General features: G+C 49.6%; 1 protein-coding gene across 1 annotated transcript in view; it reads right to left on the reverse strand.

Moving 5' to 3' along the window:
* The window catches only part of SLC25A42 (solute carrier family 25 member 42), a 40,418-nt gene extending 20,953 nt beyond the window's left edge, over positions 1-19,465 (reverse strand). Inside the window, exons 1-2 of the mRNA XM_066604539.1 lie at positions 19,375-19,465; positions 10,323-10,447 (exon numbers count right to left, since the gene is read on the reverse strand). Coding sequence (XP_066460636.1) covers positions 10,323-10,406 — 84 coding nt within the window. The 5' untranslated portion in view covers positions 10,407-10,447; positions 19,375-19,465. The remainder of the gene's footprint in view (positions 1-10,322; positions 10,448-19,374) is intronic.
* Positions 19,466-24,205: the final 4,740 nt, after the last annotated feature.

Genomic DNA, 24,205 nt, shown 5'->3' on the forward strand with positions numbered 1-24,205 from the left:
CCCTGAATGCAGCTAATAGCCAGAGGGCTATTATCTGCGCTCAGATCCTTTGTTCTCCAGAAGAAACAATGCTATCAGCACTTCCCGTGGAGAACTGCTGATAAGAGTGAAAGACGATTTTTAGGTTGGACTGAACTTAACGATCAACTAGCAGTGCCCGAAAAGCGGATGATGGGTGCACATTTAGAGGCACTGATTATCGCTAAAATGATTGCTGTTGGGGGGGCGTGACCAGCAGCCATGCTGTGAAGTCGCAAGTAACCAGAGCTCCGTGGCAATCCCCATCATCCTGATCTTATCCTGACTGCCCGACACCATAAACGACCAGAATTACTCACCGAGACGCAGGGAGCACCTCTGGAGAGATCGGGAGAGCTCTGGCGGGCATTCGGCGGTGGAAAACGGCTGACGACAACCTCGGGCCTGCTCCTGGGGCTCCGGCGTCGACACTTCCGGTCGAGAGAGACGGCGCGCATCCCGCGGCTCTGCTGTGTCGGAGGGACCCGACGGGGGTGCGAGGCGTGTGAGGCGGCAGGAGACAGAGTCCGGGAGGCTAAGAGGTGAGAGGGGAGCCGGCGGAGGACCGCGGCGCCACGGCCCAGAGGACCCGGAGGCTTCCCGCGGCATAGAGAAGGGGGCGGGGCTCCGGCGAGTGGCAGGCGCCGACCGACGAGTACTGCGCCCCAGACTCGATAGCCCGGTACAGGAGGACCTCCGCTGTGAGAGGCGACGGGGCACCGAAAGAGGAGTGAGGAGTCAATATAGAGGCCACTGAGCTGCTCCCCCTAAGCACCGGAGAGCAGGAGAGATACATCCCCTCCCCCTTAGCTCCAACAGCAGCCCTGCGTGAGAGGCATACTGAAGGCCTGCCAAACACCCCATAAAAGGGATTACCCCAGAAACGGGTGGACACCCCATGACAGGGATCCACCGATAACCTGCACCACTCTACCACAAGGTGCATGGTGGAACCCCCCTCCACTGGGATATTACTGCAGCCCGGAACGGGCGAATGTCGCCAGACCACACAGTGCATCAGCCAGACACCATACAGCGAGGCAAGACAGCACCCCACGTGCCCAGGTACTCTCTAGTCCGGTGCGGACAACCATCAACAGGCTGTATATAATACCTACTCGCAATTACACCGCCTCTGAAATGGACAAACAGCACGCGGAACAAACCGTAAACATTTGTTTCCCTCTGCAAAGGGGTGCCGGAAAACGACCTGCGAGACACTGGCATCCCACCAAAGTATAAAAACGCAATCAAGCCATACGAACTCTGATCACTACAACTGCCGCTTTTATAACCTTGTGAGGCTCTCAATGACAACCCAGACTACGACAAAGAGTAAATCTTGAACACACTTAACTGATAACTAACCTAACCAAGCCAAACAGGCTAGCAACTTCTATCCCCTGGGCCACTCGCCCCGCTGCAGCGGAGCGTATTCATACATCTCAAACCCTCAACAGCAAGGAGGCCCTCCACGGCTCTCTCGGCGCATAAAGACCGCAAACATACCACCGCCGTCCTCCTCCCGCAGGCGGGGTAACCGCAAGTTGTCCAGGATGAGCCGCAACACTCCCCCACCGATAACAGAGCGCCTCAAGGCTTACGCACTTGACCCAACAACAGACACCCCACGCCGACCACCCAGACTGGAGGAAGACGCAAGCGGGGCCTCAGGCTCGGCAACACCTCCAGAGGCAGAAAGTGAACCAACGCTCAGGCAAGTCACAGCGCAGCTTTTAGAGGCCATACAGACCAGTACCACCTCCTTAACCGGGAAAATAGAGGAGGTCAAAATAGATGTAGGCTTGATACGACAAGACATGCAAAGCCTTAGAAGCAGAGTGGGGGAGGCCGAGACACGTATATCACAGCTTGAAGACACCATGGCTCCAATACCAGATAAGCTCACAGAACTTGACAAAGCAGCAAACACCTGGTTCCAGCGAGCAGATGATCTGGAAAATAGACTGCGCAGAAACAATCTCCGGATAATACGACTACCGGAACGCGCCGAAGGTCAAGATCCCTGCTCATTCATGGAAACCTGGTTGAAAGAACTTTTGCCAGAGGCCAAATTTACAACGGCCTTCGCCATCGAGCGGGCCCATAGGGTCCCGGGTCGCCCTCTTCCTCCGGGGGCACCCCCAAGACCAATGCTGGCAAGACTCCTGAGCAGCAAGGATAGAGACATCGCCCTCCAGGCCGCAAGGCGGGCGCAGAACCTCCAATATCAGAACGCTAACATCTCTCTTTTCCCAGATTTTTCGGCTGCCCTGCAGAAAACCAGAGCATCCTTCGTGGCGGTCAAGCGCCGACTGAGGGAAGCCACTATACCATATTCCATGATGTATCCAGCTCGCCTACGTGTGGTCCACAATGAACGAGCTACTTTCTTCTCCACTCCAGAGGAAGCCGAGGATTGGCTCAACCGTGTGCCAAGATCACCCAGACGCCAATGATCTTCTAACAGGTCTATCCTGGGGGGGAGGGGGGCGATGGACTTGGACATCTAAACTTGTGCAATTTGCTACTTCACATAATTTCTGAGAACCCACACGTATACACCTGCATTTGACTTCTGTCTGGCTCTCTCCTCCTCCCCCCCCCCCCCCCCCGCTGCTGTTCTATGCTCCTCTGTCCTTTGGGGCGCCGGGGTGCCGGCGACCTTCTGGGGGGTTGGCTGGGGGGGGGGGGGGGCGAGGGCCCTGGACACTTGAATATAGTCAGTATTACATCCCCCTATGACTCCCAAGAGAGTGGGGACACATACTTGTGTATACCCCCCGTCTGTCCCCGTTCTCCCCTCTTCCCCACTACTATCCTTCCACTTCCCTACACACTTCCCTATAGTGGAGTGATCTCGAGTACAAGGGAAAACTACAGAAAGAATCTACTGTATGCTATATGAAAATGCTTTCTGGTCTAAATATGCATATGATACCATAGTCGGGCAGGGAAGTAAATGTACCTGTGATATTGGGGGCCTAGAGCTCTACGCAGATATAAATCTGTCTGACTGTGCCCAGTTTACCATCGTATTATAGGTGCACAGTCTTCCCCGTTATCACACGCACGTTCAAGTAATATTAAACGTTATGATGTTTGTAATACTCTGGCAATTTGCTGTTGATGTAATTACAATTGTTAAGTTCTGGATAAGTTTGTGCAGTGCATCATACGGAATCTGTTCTGGTCGGAGCATGGGGACGCATTCCTCGGCCCTTGTTCGAGGGGATCTGGTGGCTGGCCGGGCGCGGGTTCGATCCCGCTCAGTGGGGTACCCTCTCCCGCATAACTATAGAAACACCCGAGTTAAATGGCCAACATAAACATACTCTCCTGGAACGTGAGGGGAATGGGAGCCCCCAGAAAACGTTCTATGATTTTCTCATATGTCAGAAACCACAACCCACACATAGTGTGCCTCCAGGAGACGCATATGATCTCTGAAAAAACAAAACAACTACAAAAACCATGGGTTCAATGGGCTATACACTCAACCTACTCTTCATATGCTAGAGGAGTGTCAATACTAATTCACAAGCGGCTGCGGTGGGAACCGGGACGCACAGTCAGAGACCCAGAGGGCAGATTTTTGTTCATCCAGGCGTGGATAGAATCCCAACCATACGTAATAATCGGGCTATACCTCCCCCCACCAGCCAACATAGCAATTCTACACCAGGCGGCCCAATTCGCCACCCAGTACCCCAACGCCTCCATAATATGTATGGGCGACTTAAACTTGATACTGGACCCCCAAATGGACAGATTAGGCACCCCCGCAGCTCACCCGGCCCAAACCAGCCCCTCGCCTCTGATGCAATTCTTACAAGAGGTCGGTTGGCGCGATGTGTGGAGAGTTAGACAACCAGCGACTCGAGAATACTCGTGTCACTCCATCGGCAGGAACACTCTATCCCGAATAGACTATTGTCTTGGAAACGCCAGACTGTGCACTGCAATAACCCACATTAAATACCTCACCAGAGGTATATCGGATCATTCGCCTATATTCGTAGAAGTCTCCACGCCAGACATACATGCCCATAGGCATAACTGGCGTATACACCCATTCTGGCTAAATCTATTCGGTACAAATGATAGAATCCCCGACCAACTTTCTGTTTTCCTAGAACTAAATCAGCCAGATGCCGACCCGGTGGTGCTGTGGGAGACATTAAAGGCCTTCTTACGAGGCGCTCTAAAATCATCTATCTCATATATTAAAAGGGAGTCTTCTAGGCTGGAACGTGAGATGGCGGCTCAATATGAACGCCTAGAGGCAGACTACATTGCAGACCCAACCGACGAACGCAGAGAGCAGTGGCTAAGACAGGGCAGGCAATACTTAACCCACCTACAAGAGAAGGCTCGTAGAGCCTCCTTCTTCGTAAAACAGCGCTTTTATGAACTCGGCAATCAGTCCAGTAGCCTATTGGCCACTCTGGTGCATCAAAATTCGGCATCGCCGTCGATACTCCGTATCGCGTCGGAAACAGGAGAGATACTCCACCAAAAAGACTTAATAGGAGCAAGATTTCAACGCTTCTATAGAGACCTGTACGCCACTGGATTCCATGCCACACAACAAGAACTAATAAATTTTCTGTCTAACCTTAATTTCTCCACACTCTCCCAGGACCAACAGACCCTAATAGATGCCCCATTCACTCTAACTGAACTTTCGGAGGCTCTTCAGGAGATGTCCAATGGTAAAGCCCCAGGCCCAGATGGCCTACCAGTAGAGGTATTCGCAAAATACCAAGAAATACTCCTGCCCACGCTACTCGAGACCTATAATGCTGCTTATAACAACAAAACGCTACCCCCATCCTTCTATGAGGCTACAATCGTACTCCTCCTAAAACCAGGAAAAGACGCCTTGGAATGTGGCTCATATAGGCCCATATCCCTCCTTAACTCGGACTATAAACTCCTGACAAAAATGCTGGCCCGACGCCTCAATAGCGTCATTCTAGACCTGATACATCCAGACCAAACCGGATTTATGCCGGGCAAATCCACAAGAGAAAACCTGCGAAGGGTACAGGTAATAACGCAAATCGGAGCAACAGATAAAACGGACTGGGCCCTGGCTTCACTAGATGCAGCCAAGGCCTTCGATTCCATAGAGTGGCCCTTCCTGCTCCAGGTGTTGAGGAGATTCGGGTTCGGAGACCGCTTTATCCAATGGATCTCCATAATCTACAAAACACCATTGGCAGCGATCTCCGTGAACGGCACCTGTTCTACGTATTTTCCCCTGTACAGAGGGACTAGACAGGGGTGCCCCCTCTCCCCGCTTCTCTTCGCCCTGGCCATGGAACCGCTGGCCCTTATGCTCCGTGCAAGCCCTTTATACCACGGGATTCAAATCGGAAATCGGGAGGATCGCGTGGCGTTATACGCCGACGACCTCATGCTCTTTATGGCAGACCCAACAACTACCCTGCCTCATGCCATAGACGTTATTAACACGTTTGGATCCTTCTCAGGCTTACAGATAAATTGGTCAAAATCCGCCTTAATGTTAGTTTCCACACAGAACCCCCTACAATTTATGGACTCACTATGTGGATTACGTCTCTCCAGAGAATTCAAATACCTGGGAGTCCAGATCACCAATACAACTGCTAGAGCCCTAGACCTGAATGTCTATCCACTAATAGACTTATATAGGTCTAAATTCAAAGTATGGGGATCACTACCCCTGTCGGTCGCAGGCCGCATTAACTTGATTAAAATGATAGTCTTACCGAAGTGCCTATACATCTTGCAGCACATCTCCGTTCCAGTCCCGACTAGATTCTTCCGGATGATGAACTCCCTCATGACCTCCTTTATATGGGGCAATTCCCGTCCAAAACTTAAACTCTCCACGCTACAGAGACCGAAAGACGAAGCCGGGTCGGCACTCCCAGACCTATTACTATACTACCTAGCCGGCCAATTGATACACTTAAAATGCTGGCTGAAAAACGGCCCACTGCCCAATTCAGAGGCTCATCTGGCCCAGGCTTTGAACACTTCTAGCCTCTGGCCGCTGCTAGAGCTCCCCGCCACGGTGAGGGGCAAAACACTGCCTATTCACAGACTGGCCACGCGGGTCTGGCGCCAGGCGAGGGAGGCGAGTGGATTCTCGGATATAGCCGCAGACATGCCGCTGTGGAGGAACCCTGGGCTGGGTGAGCTGCGACTGCTAACCGACCTAGAGGTATGGGAACAGCATGGGATAGCTCATCTAGGAGACCTATATAATTCTAATATCCTGCTATCCTTTGAGCAACTCCAGGCCCAATACCAAATACCCCGATCTCACTTCTACAAATACCTACAGATCCGGCATGCGCTCCAGACGCAATTCCCGCCCACGAGTAGCATTATATCCTATTACCCACTGATTGGAATATTAAGATCACAAGGGCCCCGCGGACTTATCTCGACATTATATTCCCATCTAACAACTTCAAAAGCCACAAGGGAAATCCCTCCCGCTTTGATTAAGTGGAAGTCTCTGATCCCAACGCTGACGGAAGAGACGTTCCAAGAGGTACTGGAATCACCGTTGTCCGTCTCCCCCTCAGCAAATAATAAACTGACCCAACTCTATATAGTTCATCAATGTTACCTCACCCCGGTGAGACTACATAAAATGGGCAGAACTCCATCCACACATTGTATTAGATGCACCTGCACATACGCTGATTTTTGGCATATGATCTGGGACTGCCCGCGGATCCGATCATATTGGGACGAAGTCATAGATCTGTTATCCACGGTCCTTGAAATCCCAATCCCTGCCACCCCAGAAATTTGCCTTTTCAGTATCCTCGACGAGGAGCAGTGGCAACATTATCACAGAATATTCCTAAGGGAGGTACTGTTCATGGCCAGAAAGGTCATCGCGATGAGATGGATGGACCAGAGGGGCCCGACCGTGGCAATGTGGAAGAGAACCACAAATTCAATCATACCCTACAACAACATAGTATACAAAGCCCGTAAGTGCCCGGAAAAATTCCAAAAGGTGTGGGGCCAGTGGTGTGCCTCTTTACTGACCTTGTTTCCTCCGCAGCCGCTTTCATCAGCAATATCAGCGCTACAAAGACGATAGTAAAAACCCTCGGGGAATAATGGTGGGACGGGGGGCCTCGGCCCCGCGCACGGTCAGCCGCCCGGAACATAACTATGCGCTCCCTTTCCCCCTCTAAAATAAAACACCTTGATGGCCCCGGCTTCGTACTGTATTTTGCCCAGTCGATATTCATGTCTTGATGCAAGTATATACTTATGTGCCTAAGATAAGCGACACAATAGGTCTATGCTCTAAAATAGGCTCTAACACGGCTATACCTTTCTCCATGAACCCCCCATTACCCGTACCTTTCACCACTTTCCTATCCCTCCTACGACACTGTACTATACTACATGCTTGTCGCCTCCCCCTCTACTCCGGGCCGGGAAAACACACCAGATAAGATGCAAACCACAATGTACAAGCCCGATTGGCTTATATTACATGTAAGACTATGTACTGCACAATGTTTCTTTTTCTTTTGCTGTATTTGATATGTTATTAACTTGTCAATAAAACGAGTTTAAAAAAAAAAAATGATTGCTGTTGAGCGATTTTTTAGCGATCATCGGCTGGTGTAAATGTGCCTTTAATCCTCGCTTTGGTCATCTAATCACTTCTCTAGTCCTACATTGAATAATCAGTCATATTCTCGCTGGATCGTGGGACTCAGAATGAATCAGTGTAAATGCTGCCGGTGTCTGAATGACGTTCAGTTTCTGTAGGCATTAAAACATAACAATTGGCCTGTGCAAACAGACATTGTTCTCCTGTAATGACTGTCTGAATAGAGGAGGGGGCTGGGAGACATCTCTGGCTTCCTTCACCTCCATTCACTGATGATCATCGCACAAACACGCTGACCACTTCTTCCGTGATACCCGCTGGCTACAGTTATAGCAATAACCATTGCTACTAGACAGGAAGATCTGACATATGGAGACGATGTCCTCAAAGAAGACATCTTCACTTGCTGACAGAGCCGGAGTTTCGTGTGCCGCACGCATAACACAAAGAAAAAAAAGTTGCCCTTTTGTGCCCGTATGAAGCAGCCTTAGTGGATGCGTTACATTAGGTTTAGGCAGCCTGAGAACTGGTATTTCCTCTGATAAGATACTTTATAAAGTTTGTTACATTTGTCCGCACCATTGTTTTATGCAGTCTGTTGTAGGCGCAGTGACCATTTTAAAGGGGTTTTGCGGTTATTAATTAAAGGTTTTAATTCAGTGATTAGTGAGAAAATAATAAATAAGTCTTTATTCCACCCCCCCTGGATCCATCCGTTGCTCTGTTCCCCAATGGCCTCCGCCTGCTTTCAGTTAGGGCTTATTCATAGAATCGACATTCTCACACGAGTTTTATGCAATGCACACAAAACTCGCACAAATATGATCGTGCTTTTAAATGGATTCATTCAGAAATGCGACTTATCTCTTTAAAAGAAAACAAAACGAAAAAAACAAACAAATGTACCTTCTAACTTGGGGCGTTCCATTGGAACGCCTCCCCCGTTGTTTTCAATGGGATCCTAAAAAGACATCACATGGCACTAGCGATGTAATGGTAGCCATTGATGTCAATGGGTAACACTTGTGATCCCAACACACACATACATGCATGAGGTCATAACTTTACAAAAGCGATGCAATTTTGAATCAAACATGCATTGCATCATGGTGAAAAAGGAAAAAATAAATAAAAATCAGATGATGGCAAGCATAATATAGGACTGAGTTTCTTCACCCGTGTGAATGTAGCCTTAGTGTGATCCCGTTGCCTTCGCTCATGACTGCTGTGGCCAATTACGGATACGGCTGAGACTAGCGATTTGCTGCAGTGATCACAATCTTAGATGGCACATGACCAGATGTATCCGTAAGTAACAGAGATCGGGGGAAGTACAAGATCCTTTATTATTTTTCTCAGCAGACACTAAGTTTCTTTAACCCACTGAGGACCAAGCACTGTAAATTTACGGCCCTTGGTCCCGGGCTTAAAGCCCAGCCGTATGTAAAATTACTGCAGGGATTAAGGCCTCCTGCTTCTGCAATCCATCAGAATCAATCAGAAGCAGGACGGGTTGTGAGCTGTTAGTCACAGCAGATAACCAGGAGGAGTAGGGAGAAGTGAGTGTTAACCCTTCCTGCCTCCTCCTTTATTTAGTAAATCATGCTCAGTAAGCACTGTGTACTAACAAGTGAAAGTGGAAGTATAACTTCCACTACAAGAGCCGGCAGTCAGTGACTGCCAGGATCCCCTGACACAGCGGAGCTATAGGGTCCTAACAGACTCTGTGGCAAACTATACATGTTAAAAAACACACAACTTTTTTTTAAGCTTTTTACCTCCAATAAAACTAAAAAAACTGAAACACAAGTCAGTGAAAAAGATATTTAAAAAAATAGCACTATGTGTCAAAAAAGCAATAAAAATAAGTTTGGTAGCTAAAGGAAAAAGAAGGACAGTAAAACCATCACGTTTTAAATTTCCTAAGGCTTAGCTCAGACAGGGGCGGATTTGCCGCGGAAATTCCATCTGGAATTTTGCCGCAGCAAATCTGCCTGCAGCTGCTAATGCCAGGATTAGCCAGCCATGTGGACGCGATTTTTAAGAAATCTCATCCACACGGGACAGTGAATCCGTCGCAGCAGAAACCGGTGTTGTGGTGTGGATTATCCAGCCGCAGCATGTCCATTGTGTTTTTTTTTCCCCTGTTGCGGCCGCACTCTCCTCTATGGGAGCGCCATCCGCAATGGAAAAGCGGGTGGCCAAGCAGCTCCAAAACCTGTGGCTAAGTGGAGCAGGTTTTGAAATAGCTCTTTCCAGACGGAAATCACGTGTTTTTTCGCTACGGCCAAACTGCGAGATTTCCACTGGGAATACGCTGTGTGGGAACCCAGTCTAAAGTGTCTGGTCCTTAAGGTACAAAACAGCCTGGTCTTTAAGTGGTTAATAAAAAGTGACCACCCAGACAACCCCTTTAAGAAATGCAGATAGCAGTATTTTATCAGTATTTGTAAGTCAAAACAAAAGCAAAAAGTTGTACATAACAGAAAAAAAAAAAAAGGGTAACGGAACGATCTGTACAGTTTTTGAATTTTGGACCCACTCCTGGTTTTGGCTTACAAAGATTGATGCAAAATACTGCGAAATAGGCCCAATTTTGCCCAAACCCTTACTTCTTATAACAGTGTGTATATAGCTATTTGTATATTTTGTCCCTTACCTCTGACACCATAGTAGCAGGCCGTACGGTGTGTGCGCCATTTTTGCTTAGACCCACTTGGCTTTCTTTAATACCATTCTCCATACCAGGATTCTTCCTCACATAAACAGAGAAATAGTCCGCGCCTGCAGAGACAGAAGAAATCCCTTACGGTAATTTACAGAACAGAACCTGCAGAACACAAAGACACAATCAATGGACACTATGAAATCAGCCAACATCTTGGAATCTACTGTAAGCCCACATTGTGGAATGGGTGCAGGAACAGAAGTACAAGTTATCTGCAAAGAGAATAACGAACTCTGTACTTAAAAAAATAAAATAGCACGATAGTCACAAAATTCTAGATTTTAGCGTTGGCTAGTAATAAAGGGGTAACACATGACTTCAGAAGGGACGGCCTATCCCTCAGATGGGAACCCCACTGATGTTCGTGCCTACTTCTCCGGCTCCACCAAGTGGTTTGTACTTTTGGGATTTCAGCTCAGCGCCCTTTACACTATGTTAGTGGGATGCGACTGTATGATACAAGTCAGGGAGCCCACTGCCACTAGGATTACAGAGGGGATCCATCTGACTTTATCCTACATGTTATTGCTATGGACCTTCCAAGCTTGGGATGTTCTGTGTTTCATTAACGGTGTATGTTAAGTGCAACAGTTCTCTACCTGTTACTGTAACTAGGAGGTGAATAACTAACCCCTCATGCTAGCATTATGGCAGGGTCACACCTACTACCTGTTGGCTGTTCCTCCCACCACTGAAGAAACACACTTCGGGTGGTTTCACATCTGCGTTGGGACTACCGGCCAGCGCTACCGCCACAGATCTGGCTCGAAATACTGCAAGAAAAAGTCGGGCGGAAACCAATCTGACCCAGTTATAGTCAATGGGGTCTGTTCGGCACTGGTTGGTTCCGCCCTGAGAAGGAACGGTTCAGCTGCGGGGATTCCCCCGATCCCCCATCATCAGCATGAAACCTCCTGTTTCTCATCGCATGGTTTTATACACAAAACAAACAACCGCTTTTATTTTGTGGCGCAGCCCTTTTTGTTTCAAATAAGCTAGCGTCTCGTGGAGGCAGCGATCATCTGGAAACTAATTTAGGCCTCGGAGTAGCACCACTGATTTTCATAGCCGCGAGTCCGAATCCGGAACCCATTTAGTTCTTTCCGTATCTTTTGAAGATCGTTCTAACCGCAAGAAGTGGGGGTTACTGTTATCTGCGCCGCCACCTCGTGCGTTTACTCGCGAACGGTTTTACACATTTATTCTTACATATTTTACAAGCAATTTGTTTCGGTCCATGAGGCCATCGTGTCGCACGCGGCCACTTCTCCTACCAGAGGCTTCTTGAGTCACTCACGGAAACAGTATTAGATGCAAAATCCTATGAACGACGCTGTCTTCGGCCCGCATCACTAGTCCATACTCTCAATAAAGAATGTTTTCAGCTAAATTGAGCTGTCCGCTGCGGTCACCGTTATGGATCCTGTTCAGCCACTGCTTAGATCACGTGTGGCAAACTCAAGGAGCATGGCGAGAATCCAGGCCGCCATGTCATTTTACGTGGACCGTGACGAGCTCCGGACGCAGAAGGACCAGCTTTCCACCTTCCAAGGACACAGCTAGCACTTGGAAGAGTGGGCAGGGCCAGTACAGGGAGCAGGTGCCATCTTGTATTCTGAGCTGTGGCACACCTCCAGACCGCTCTGTTCAGCAGCTCCCAGGTGGCGGCACGGCTCGGACCCCCTATCCGGCACCCTAGCGACCCTCCAAAGTAGAAAGCTCCAGGCTTAAGAGGAGGAAAGGGAGAATCCCCATCACAGTGCAGAGAGCGCCCCCGCCATGCGAGGAGTAGGTGCTTTTAGGGATCATTCACACCGGTGGATGCAGTGTCAGTTCATGAAGTACGCAGCTTCTTTACGGACCAAAGCGGTGTGCGCTCACTGTTTGTTTTTTGCGCACGTGAAAAACAAATAATTAACAAAGCCCCATAGACTTCTCTTGCCTTTAGGCATAAATGCACAGTAGATGTTCAAGTACCATGTGTAGTTATACAAGCACTATGACTTTAATAGGCAATTAAATACATGTAAATAGGACGTGCCGCAATGTTTTTTTGTTTTTTTTTTTACTTGCGTAAGATCCACGTGTGCGATGTGTGGACGAAGCTTTCCATTGAAAACAATCGAGGCGGAGGATCACCGCTTCCCCGAAGTGCAGAGTGGGACCTCACATCCGCAGGGACATCGCATTTGGCGAGCGCAATGTCTGGCAGAGTTTCACGGACGGATATCGCACTCGCCAGCGCAAACTTAGCTTTAGAAGGAGAAAATGATAAAAGCTTAGAGCCGCTGCCACGCTCAGACACCTTCACTGCCGCTACACTTGAGGAGATGAAGACTTGACAGCTGCCGCATGACTGCGCACATGTTACACCCGTGTGCCCTACGGCCAGTGTCGCCCGCACACCACAAGCGCACCTTTCACGTGTGCAAGGGCTCACTTACACACATAATACGCAGTAAATAAATATGTAACGTGTATTTTCTGCACCAGACTGTGATAATGGTGCAGAACACATACGCCCGTGTGAGTGCGGGTATTAGCAGTCCATGAGCTGTCCGATTCTGCAAATGAGTAGCCTGACGGCGCACTGACCCGCCGCCATCAATGTGCCAAATCACACAGCAGTTTTCATCAACGGATTACATAAATAAAAGACGGCAGCGGCACGCTCTATTCTGATCCGACCTGCAGATGAGGCTGCAAAATATGTATTTTTTTCTCTATGTCTGTATTTCATTAATTTGCCGCTAAGAAATGTGGAGGGGGGGGGGGGGAATTGGGCCCGTTTCAGGTTTTTTTGTTGACTGGAAAAATGGATGACATAATGAAGGAACAGAAGCGTCCGCCCGGATCGCAGACAGAGCCGCACTGATGTGGGGAAAAACTGCACTGCGGAATCCGGAGCGGCCATCCGCACAAATACCACCCATGGCATGCTATGGAAGAGTGCTTCTTCCTGCACACGAACCGAAACCAATTGCGGTTTACGCTCGCGGAGGGAAAATAGCAGCATTCTCCATTTTTGTGCCGATTCTGCACAGACGGCTTCCATTGGCATTGCAGAAAGGTCGCAAATTCCACATCATCGCTAGGCAATAGCTTGGTAAAAGCAGGTGTTTTAGAGAAAAAAAAATCTGTACTGTGCATGTCCGACGGCGAGCCGTGCAGACCATTCGCGGTAGAAAAAAAAGCTGGCACGCACGGACGTATGTGGAATCCAACCGGCACATGGGCGCGAGGCCTATGCCTTGGATGTGCGGGGCGGAGTAGTAACCAACAGTGGAATTATGTCTGATACTAGGACAGCGGCGTCCATCAACAGCCGGTGAGGAGTATTTATACGTGTGTACGGTGCCCGCTGGTCAGGAATATACTGATTGTACGATTGGTTATTCTCTCTCGGCCATACATGAACTAAGGAGTTGTTTTTCGGTCCATGTTTAAGAAGGTATTTAAGGTGCGTATGTAAGTAACGTCCCATTTAGGAGTCTTACACAGACGGATTTGTACTGCAGATTCTGCAGTCTTTCCGTGGCATTGAAAGGCACGCATTTTTGAATTTTCCATCACACCCATAGACAGCAGAAGAAAAGTCGCAGGATACCCTATTTTACTGCGGAAACTGCGTGAACGGCCTCCATTGATGTCAATGGAGGCGTCAAACACACAGCCCATATGTTAATTAACATTACGTATGGGCTGCAGGTACCTGCGTCCTTGGTAAGTGGTGGTGCATGAAACACAAGCAAAAAGAAACCGTGTACTCCGCATGACCGCCTGCGAGCCTCCGCGGTCATCCAATACAGGTTAGTGTTGTATGAGGGTCACAGGTCGGGTTCACAGCCAGAATCCGATGCGGGCCTCCCACATGCGGAGTCTGATCCGTTGGATGTGAGCCCAACCTTATACGGACAACACTCGTCTAAACGATTCCACGAGCGCTGATGTCCCCACTGGGCTGTTAATGCTAGCGCAGAGCATTTAGACAAGTAGATTGACGCTTGCTTCTCTGAACAGGGTGCGTTTACACGAATTTTGCGCGATAATCTTCCTGTGTAAAGGTTATCGTGCATTTGGGAGGAGGATCAGCTGTGTGTTTTTTTGAGAAGGACTGCACAAAATACGTTTGTTGTGCTGTCTCACGGCAGAAACTGACATTCTGTCATGAAGACTAGGAAATCGACACATTGGCCTTTTCTTTGCTAAGATAGTATACTTTTACTTTTCGGAACCCAGGCAGAAACCATTCAGACGAGTACAGGGAAGCCCCACTTGTCCATTTCCTGGAGAATTTCTCTGTCTTGGCGCCGATTAAAAGTGGGCCTCTCCAGCTGCTGATATACAAGTCAGATGATGCAAGGTAAATTCCTGTTAAGTCAGATGATGCTACTTTTCCAGCGATACGATGTAAGTTGTAATCTTTACATACAGATAACGTGTGATGTCATTTGCCATCTCCATCCTTTATGTATAAATATTCTTTGTAAACAGATATAATAACTTACAAAAGAAGGACAATTACTCATCACTACGCTCGATTATTCAAATTAAGTGATCAACTTCTATTGTTAAACCTTCCGTATGGTCTTATTCTATTTAAAGCCATATCCAAACCCAAGTCTTGATCCTTAAAGCAAAAACACCTCTACATAACAACGGAAGCGAATCCAAATTTCTAAGTTACTGCAATTGACATACAACAGTAGGCTGGTATTTACGGCTCACTACTTGGAAAACAAAAAGGCACAGAAGTTCAAGTTAGACGACTTAACTTTTATGCACTATGTGGCTGTGATCAACCAGGCAAAAAACAGCAATTGTCCTACACAAGGACAATCCTAATTCACCCAAGTACAGGCTGCCATTCAGACAGCATTGCTGCAGCATGCTTGGCATACTGTCAGCTGTTTTTAGACCAAGCGATATCGAATTGACATTACTGAAGAAACTCCTACTAGCCCCATGCCGGGTGTGACCTGGCATCAGACATGTGATATTAGCACTGTTCTTTTCCAACAGCACTATTACTATTTGTGCACTTGGCAACCATTCCTGATAATAACGCCAACACTTTCTTGCACGGAACTCCAAACATAAAGCGGAAAGTTACTGCAAACTTCACACCATATACTTTACTTACCAGTGCGAATCCTCTCTTGCAAAATGTACGTTACCAGTCAAAAGTTTTAGAACACCTCAATTTTGGCCAGTTTTTACATTAAGACCGGCTGCACACACCTGGATTTACATTGCGGACTCTGGAGCAGGTGTCCGCCCCCGGAATTTGAGCAAATACCCTCCATAACATGCTATGGAAAAGCGCTTTTGTCTGTGGAAACCAATTGCAATTTTGTGCTCACGCAGCAAATAAAAAAAAAAAACGCAGCATGTTCTATTTTTGCATGGACAGCTTCCATTGATGTCAATGAAAGCTGTCCAACCCGCGGCCCTCCCGCAAAGTAGGGGTGTAAAAGAAAAAAAATCTGTACTGCGTATGTCCAATGGCGAGCCGGGCAGACCATCTGCAGTACAGGAGAAGAAGAAAAGTGACAGGTACGCACAGACGCCGGCCAGGCACAGGGTCAGATTCAGTTGCAGGCTCCCGCATACAGTTTCTGACCCGGTCGTGTGCAGCCGGCCGAACACACTCCAAGTCCAGCAAACAATGTGAAATGCTTCAAAAGGAAATTAGAGACATAAAAATATTATGAAACTTTAACCAGAAACGCAAGAATAATCTGAATTTATGATTTTAACCTAAGGGCTCTTTTCAAGGAACACATCAAGAACAGCTGCTCTGCAGCCGAGAAAGCAAATGATGGTTCGAAATTGGTTGCAAACTATTGCTACAGGCTTTTTAGATTACTTTCAAACCGTCTGATTTCCATTGATCTCTATGGGAGCGCACGCACACACAGCCTGTGGCTTGGAGTCCGGTGACACAGGCCACACACTGACTTTCAGGACAGACAGCGCAGGCAACGGGAGGTGGGTATAAGAAATACCTCCCCAGGCTCCTGCCCTATGAGCACCATAACTTAGATTATGGTGCTAACAGCTGCGGACAGGTTCCTTTAAATACACAACTCGTTAATATACTTTGTATCAGCATCCGTTTATTGTCAAGGGATAACGTTATTTTTTTTCTCGCATCGGAAGGCTAAGGGGATGGCGCTTTCCTGTTCCGTTCCCTGTGTGGACAGCACTATCAATGTTGGGTAGACCCCACTGAATATATTGGGGTACGCCCGCTTTCCGCCCAGCTGCCCAATTTTGGGACGGAAGTAAAAGCACTGTTCTTCCGGCGGAACCTCACGGCTCCAGGATTAGCTAAAGGCGTCCGCGTAAATCAGATGTTTGTCGGCTGAACACCACTTTTGGTGAGATCGGCTGACTAATATGTCTAGGGGGTGCCGACACTCCTCCAACAGCAGACTTCATAGGAAGGAATTATAAGGCACGTTGGATGCCAGCTTTCCTGATCCTTTGTTCCCACAGGCGGGGTGTCAAGCTCATATTCGCCGAGGGCCACATCAACATTCTGGCTGCCTTCAGAAGGTCGGTTATAAAGGCTCGTTCACACCCCAAATAACACATGTAAAACCCAACGTGCCGACCCGTCTCTGCGCTGACATCTGCCGTTGGGAGGAGAGCCGGCAGAACGCCATCGACATTACATGGTCAGCGAGTTTGACTGACATTCATCTAACGTGTGTGAGGAGCTTAAAGGGTATCCTGGTCAAAAGCAGAGATCACCTACCTACTAGGTAAGTAATAAATGCTCGATCCGTGCAGGTCTGACCACTGGGGACCCCATCGTTTGCCAGGAGGGGGACCCTGCCCCTCACCCAGCTGCAAGACAGGGAGGAAGGTAGCTGGAGCAGCAGTGTGCGGCCCTACACAATGTGGCACTAGCGGCCTCTACTGGACAGCAACAGTGTCTGCATCATGCCCCTGTCATGGGAATGGTAACAACCATTGTCAATTTATTAATTTCCAGGAGGATTAACAAGAGCAATAGAATGGAGATCTAAGAAGCCGCGCCCCAGGGGCGCTACTGTATCTGACATGCATGTCAGAAAACCCAACGGGTCCTCTACATGTACCAAGGTCGTCTCCGCAGGGTCAACCCCTTATTAGGCAAGAACAGCTGACCCCCGCGCCTCACCCCCCACAAACAGTTGATTACACTGCGGTATAATTCAGTATTTTCATGAAACATCGATTTAACCTCTTGGTGACCGGACTACTTTATGCCTTAAGGACCCCGTATGTTTTACTGGCCGCACTCGGGGGAACATGTCACGTCTTGTAGAAGTTTTAGTACATTTTTAGGGGAATCTAGTTTTTACAGCATTCACAACTTAGTAAAAATAACTACCGTATATACTCGAGTATTAGCCGAGCTATACTCCAGTATATACTAGGTTAAAAAAAAAACAAACAAAAAAAACACCTCACCTATCTGCCGGCGGCTGTGTCCCCGGCGCTGCGGCCAGCTGCTGCTGTCTTCTCCCTGGCTTGCTTTTGAAATCCCCGCCGTCAGCACTGTGATTGGATCGAGCGCCGGCCAATCACACCTGGCATTCGATAAACCAATCACAGCCATTCAGTGATGTCATTCTAAATGGCTGTGATTGGTTTATCGAGCGCCGGCTGTGATTGGCCGGCGCTCGATCCAATCGCAGTGCTGACAGCAGGGATTTCAAAAGCAAGCCAGGGAGAAGACTGCAGCAGCTGGCCGCACCGCCGGAGAGAGCATCGCGCCGGGGACACAGACGCCGGCTGATAGGCGAGTATTGAGTTTTTGTACCTCACTCGTGCTGAAAAACTCGGCTTATACTAGGGTATATACGGTAATAAGAGTTCGCTGATTACTGCGATGCTTAGTTCATAGCGTTTTTCTTTTTTACTACTTTTGAACAATAAAAACACATTTTTAGAGAAAAGCAGCTGCCTGCATCGCCGCATCGCGAGACCCGGGACCTCTTCAGGCTTGGGTACTGCGGGTAGAGCTGTACCTCGGAGCGGTACCAATAAAACTTTTAGGGGTATTTTAACAATTTAAACAGGGGGGGGAGTTTTAGTTTTATTTTTGGGGCGGGGAGGGTTAACCCTTTACATGCTGCAGTTGCTATTGATTGTGGCATGTAAAGGGTTAAACTCCCAAGATCCCCATTCCTGGCAGTTAGAGCAGGAGGCTGGCGGTCAGCAGTCAGACAAGCCACCGCCTTAGGGCTCCTTCACACAAACGTCTGACGACCGCATAGTCCGCTCTACCCATCTGCCATAGGCTGCCATGTTGCCGCTCACACATGCGGCGCAAAATAAGGATGGCGGCACGTTCTGTCTCGGCGCATACTTGCTGTGACTGTCTCACACGGACGGTGAATTGCACTCGCGCAAAGAGATGTGCGTGCAGGTTTAAAGCCCAGCAAATGGCGTACTGGCCGCCACTAAAGGGTTAATACACCTCAAATAAACATAAATCGCACTCAGCTGCACGTGAAAACAAACCGACTATAGAAATGATAGGAGGCAACGTTCTATAACGCAGCGACCACAGAAGACATTGTGAAGCTGCCGGCGGAGCGCCAGGCGCCATTTATTCCAGCCGCTCACCCCGGAGCCGTTCTATAGAGATTACTGCAGAATAATCTGTGGGATTACCCAGTAATCTGCGGCTGATACCAGAGAGCGCGGCTGTAATCCACACCTGCTCCTCCGGCAGCAGCGACCCACTAATCTACTGCAAAGGATTTACAGTTGGGGGATTAGCTGTGTAATGCTGGGTACAAGCAGCAGATGGCAGCACCACACACTGGGGGTCACACACCCAACATGTGATGCCACCACAGCACCAAGTAACAGGACTACAGATAGGCGTGTGCCCCCCGCCCCTCACAGTGCCAACACATTCCTGAGCATGGCACTAGCAGGGCACCAGGTACACACGCCCGCCAGCAGGTGACACACTCACCTCAGTCCGCGAGCCCCCACACAAGCGCTTCACAAACTAAAGCGCCCACTCCAGGCCACCGTAGCACGGACTGAAGCGAGCGGGACACGCCCTACACTATGTTGCTTGGTGACTAAACTTAGTCGATTGGTTTACGAAATGAGAGTGACGGGTCGCTCAACCAATCAGAATCTAGAGGCGTACCGCTGTGTAGCGGGACTGAGGGTTGGGTTTCGAATTATGATTGACGTAAAAGTAATCCAATGAGAAGAGGGGGCGGGGTTACAAATCCCATGTGGCTGCTATTTTGGGGGGATGGGAGAATCGTGTTGGAAATAAGGTGAAAGGTGACAGAAGTGGGCGGGGCCGTAGCGCGACGTCACCGAGGACGTATATAACGTATGGGCTCTGCTGTACAGTCAGGATAGAGGCACCTTGTGGGCTGCGCGGCAGAACTTTCCAGAAAGCTGGAGAGGAGGCTGCAGTAAGCGTGTAGCAGGGGGCAACTCACCTCCACGGGGCTAAGGAAAACATTCAAATGCACAGTGACTATGCACAGCGTCAGTTCGTGAAAACACTGCGTATTCCACAGACCGAAACTGCGTACACTCGTGTGAATGAGCCCTAAGGGGTGTGGGGGGGAGGGGGGGTTAGCTGCAGACCCCGCGCATGGAACGTCTGCGGCATTTACAGGAGCAGCAAAGGGGAGGAGATTATGAAAATGTCATCCACAGTCTGAGGAAATAATCCGCACAAAACCCGTGCGGAAATAGTGTGGGAGGGACCTTAGGGATCATTCACACGGCGATGTACTGCGGTGTGGCAGGGGCCTTAGGGATCATTCACATGGGGATGTACTGCGGTGTGTGAGAGTGGCCTTAGGGATCATTCACATGGGGATGTACTGCGGTGTGAGAGTGGCCTTAGGGATCATTCACATGGGGATGTACTGCGGTGTGAGAGTGGCCTTAGGGATCATTTACATGGGGATGTACAACGGTGTGAGAGTGGCCTTAGGGACCATTCACACAGGGATGTACTGCGGTGTGAGAGTGGCCTTAGAGATCATTCACACAGGCATGTACTGCGGTGTGAGAGTGGCCTTAGGGATCATTCACACAGGGATGTACTGTGGTGTGAGAGTGGCCTTAGGGATCATTCACACGTGCGGTGTGGGAGGGGCCTTAGGGATCATTCACAAGGGGATGTACTGCGGTGTTAGTGACCTTAGGGATCTTTCACATGGGGATGTACTGCGGTGTTAGTGACCTTAGGGATCTTTCACATGGGGATGTATTGCAGCGTGAGAGTGACCTTAGAGATCATTCACACGGGATGTACTGCAGCGTGAGAGTGACCTTAGGGATCATTCACATGGGGATGTACTGCGGTGTGGGACTGACCTTAGGGATCATTCACATGGCGATGTACTCCGGTGTGAGAGCGGCCTTAGGGATCATTCACATGGGGATGTACTGCAGTGTGGGAGTGGCCTTAGGGATCATTCACATGGGGATGTATTGTGGTGTGGGAGGGGCCTTAGTGATCATTCACATGGGGATGTACTGCAGTGTGTGAGTGGCCATAGGGATCATTCACACGGCGATGTACTGCGGTGTGAGAGTGGCCTTAGGGATCATTCACATGGTGATGTACTGCGGTGTGAGAGTTGCCTTAGGGATCATTCACATGGCGATGTACTGCGGTGTGGGAGGGGCCTTAGGGATCATTCACATGGGGATGTACTACGGTGTGAGAGTGATCTTAGGGATCATTCACACAGCGATGTACTGCGGTGTGGGAGGGGCCTTAGGGATCATTCACACGGCGATGACTAGCAGCGGGGTGTCCGCACAGGCACTTCGCCGGATCAGCAACAGAAAACTTTCTCCCAACATTTGGTCCGGATTTTATCAAGTATATCTGTGGAGACATCCCTCCGCCAGACCCCGTTGTCAGCTCTACACCGGGTGACATTCCCCCAGCCAGACCCCGTTGTCAGCTCTACACCTGGTGACATCCCCCAGCCAGACCCCGTTGTCAGCTCTACACCTGGTGACATCCCCCCACCAGACCCCGTTGTCAGCTCTACACCTGGTGACATCCCCCCCACCAGACCCCGTTGTCAGCTCTACACCTGGTGACATCCCCCAGCCATACCATGTTGTCAGCTCTACACCTGGTGACATCCCCCCACCAGACCCCGTTGTCAGCTCTACACCTGGTGACATCCCGCCACCAGACCCAGTTATCAGCTCTACACCTGGTGACATCCCAGCACCAGACCCCGTTGTCAGCTCTACACCTGGTTACATCCCCCCACCAGACCTCGTTGTCAGCACTACACCTGGTGACATCCCCCCGCCAGACCCTGTTGTCAGCTCCACACCTGATGACATCCCACCACCAGACCCCAGTGTCAGCTCTACACCTGGTGACATCCTCCTGCCAGACCCCGTTGTCAGCTCCACACCTGGTGACATCCCTCCGCCAGACCCCGTTGTCAGCTCCACACCTGGTGACATCCCACCGCCAGACCCCAGTGTCAGCTCTACACCTGGTGACATCCCCCTGCCAGACCCCAGTGTCAGCTCCCCACCTGGTGACATCCCACCACCAGACCCCAGTGTCAGCTCTACACCTGGTGACATCCCCCTGCCAGACCCCAGTGTCAGCTCTACACCTGGTGACATCCCCCCGCCAGACCCTGTTGTCAGCTCTACACCTGGTGACATCCCAGCGCCAGACCCCGTTGTCAGCTCTACACCTGGTGACATCCCCCCACCAGACCCCATTGTCAGCTCTACACCTGGTGACATCCCCCCGCCAGATTCCGTTGTCCGCTCTACACCTGGTGACATCCCCCCACCAGACCCCATTGTCAGCTCTACACCTGGTGACATCCCCCAGCCAGACCCCGTTGTCAGCTCTACACCTGGTGACATCCCCCCACCAGACCCCATTGTCAGCTCTACACCTGGTGACATCCCCCCACCAGACCCCGTTGTCAGCTCTACACCTGGTGACATCCCCCAGCCAGACCATGTTGTCAGCTCTACACCTGGTGACATCCCCCAGCCAGACCATGTTGTCAGCTCTACACCTGGTGACATCCCCCCGCCAGACCCTGTTGTCAGCTCCACACCTGATGACATCCCACCACCAGACCCCAGTGTCAGCTCTACACCTGGTGACATCCCCCTGCCAGACCCCATTGTCAGCTCTACACCTGGTGACATCCCCCTGCCAGACCCCATTGTTAGCTCTACACCTGGTGACATCCCCCCGCCAGATCCCGTTGTCAGCTCTACACCTGGTGACATCCCCCCACCAGACCCCATTGTCAGCTCTACACCTGGTGACATCCCCCCGCCAGATCCCGTTGTCAGCTCTACACCTGGTGACATCCCCCCACCAGACCCCGTTGTCAGCTCTACACCTGGTGACATCCAGGACATGATTATAATGTGACCCCCCCCCCCATCCCCCTGTGTCACGTTCCCAAACTCCTGGCATCACGATACTCAGGAGGTAAGTGCTGATGCCAGGAGAAGGAGTAGTGACATCAAGCTGTCACAACGAACACTGTGGCTGCGGCACTGGATCCCTATAGAGAAGCCTATTAGAAAAACACCAGAAAAAAAGAGCATGTTGCGATATGAACCCCAAAAAAGAAAAAGAAAAATGCATTTTTATTGTGCGTTTAAAAGGGTCGTCCCACCTCAGCGTTTCCTGGCTGAGAAACTTGCGGCTGTAGATGCAGCGGCGTATGACCGTACTCGTCCTTCAGACTCCTCCATAGTAATACACTGCAGACAAGAAACAGGCGCAGTGCAGGAGGCCGAGTAGTGTGAACGGTCAAGTGCTCCTCCCTCTGCAACCATCTTAGGGCTAGGGGCGCCGCCAAGACCAGGCAGAAGGATGGCGAAATGAGGGTCCGTGGTTTTGATAAAAATGTAGAATGGGACACTACATAAATGAAGACAATGTTAGTCAGTGAAGAATAAGCATATTTTTAGGGATAAATGTGCGCGGCGGGGCTGAGTGTGTGTGCGGCGGGGCTGAGTGTGCGCGGCTGCGGCGGAGCTGAGTGTGTGCTTAGGAGATACCCTGCAGTAAAATGACACCTCTGAATATTAGCAACATGAATAGGTATTACTGCGCTCAGAATGACCCAGACTAGGAGAATATTTTATCGCACGTGGTGAACGCAGTAAAAATAATTTTAAAAATAATACCAGAATCGCTATTTTTCTTTTATTTATCTCCCAAAAAAACAATACAAAAGTCACATGTACCCCAGACTGGTACTAATAAAAACCTTTCTCATTTCCCACCCCCACATCCCCCCAAAATGTAATAAAAGTTCTATAACACGTTTTATGTAATCCAGAGAGGGGACATTAAATATAAAACTCGACTTCGAATGTAGCATTTTACTGCGTTTTTCGAACAGCGTTTTTTAACGCACCCCATCATTACAGTGGGTAATGAGAGGTGTTAAAAAGTGCTGAAACGACCAAAAATACAGCAGACAGCGCTTGAAAATCGCAATATTGGAAACGCCATGTTCGAATGCTTGCCTGAGAAGCCCCATTGCAATCAATGCAGATGTTTTGCTGTGTTTATAGAGGCGTTTCAAATGCTGCGCTAACCGCTGCAAAAAGTGGTGTGTGTTGGAGCGGCCCTAGACAGCCTTCTATAGGCCGGACTCACATTTGGATTGCGGATTCCGCGATCGCCAACCTCGTGGGTGACCCGCAGTAAAACGCAAGTATTGAAGGGGATGTATTTTTGCTTTTCCATTCACACTTGCAGATACAAATTGCTTATTCCAAGAGCGGAAGGAAAG

This window comes from Eleutherodactylus coqui, chromosome 5 (genome assembly GCF_035609145.1).
Source record: "Eleutherodactylus coqui strain aEleCoq1 chromosome 5, aEleCoq1.hap1, whole genome shotgun sequence".
In the NCBI taxonomy this organism is placed as follows: Eukaryota; Metazoa; Chordata; class Amphibia; order Anura; family Eleutherodactylidae; genus Eleutherodactylus; species Eleutherodactylus coqui.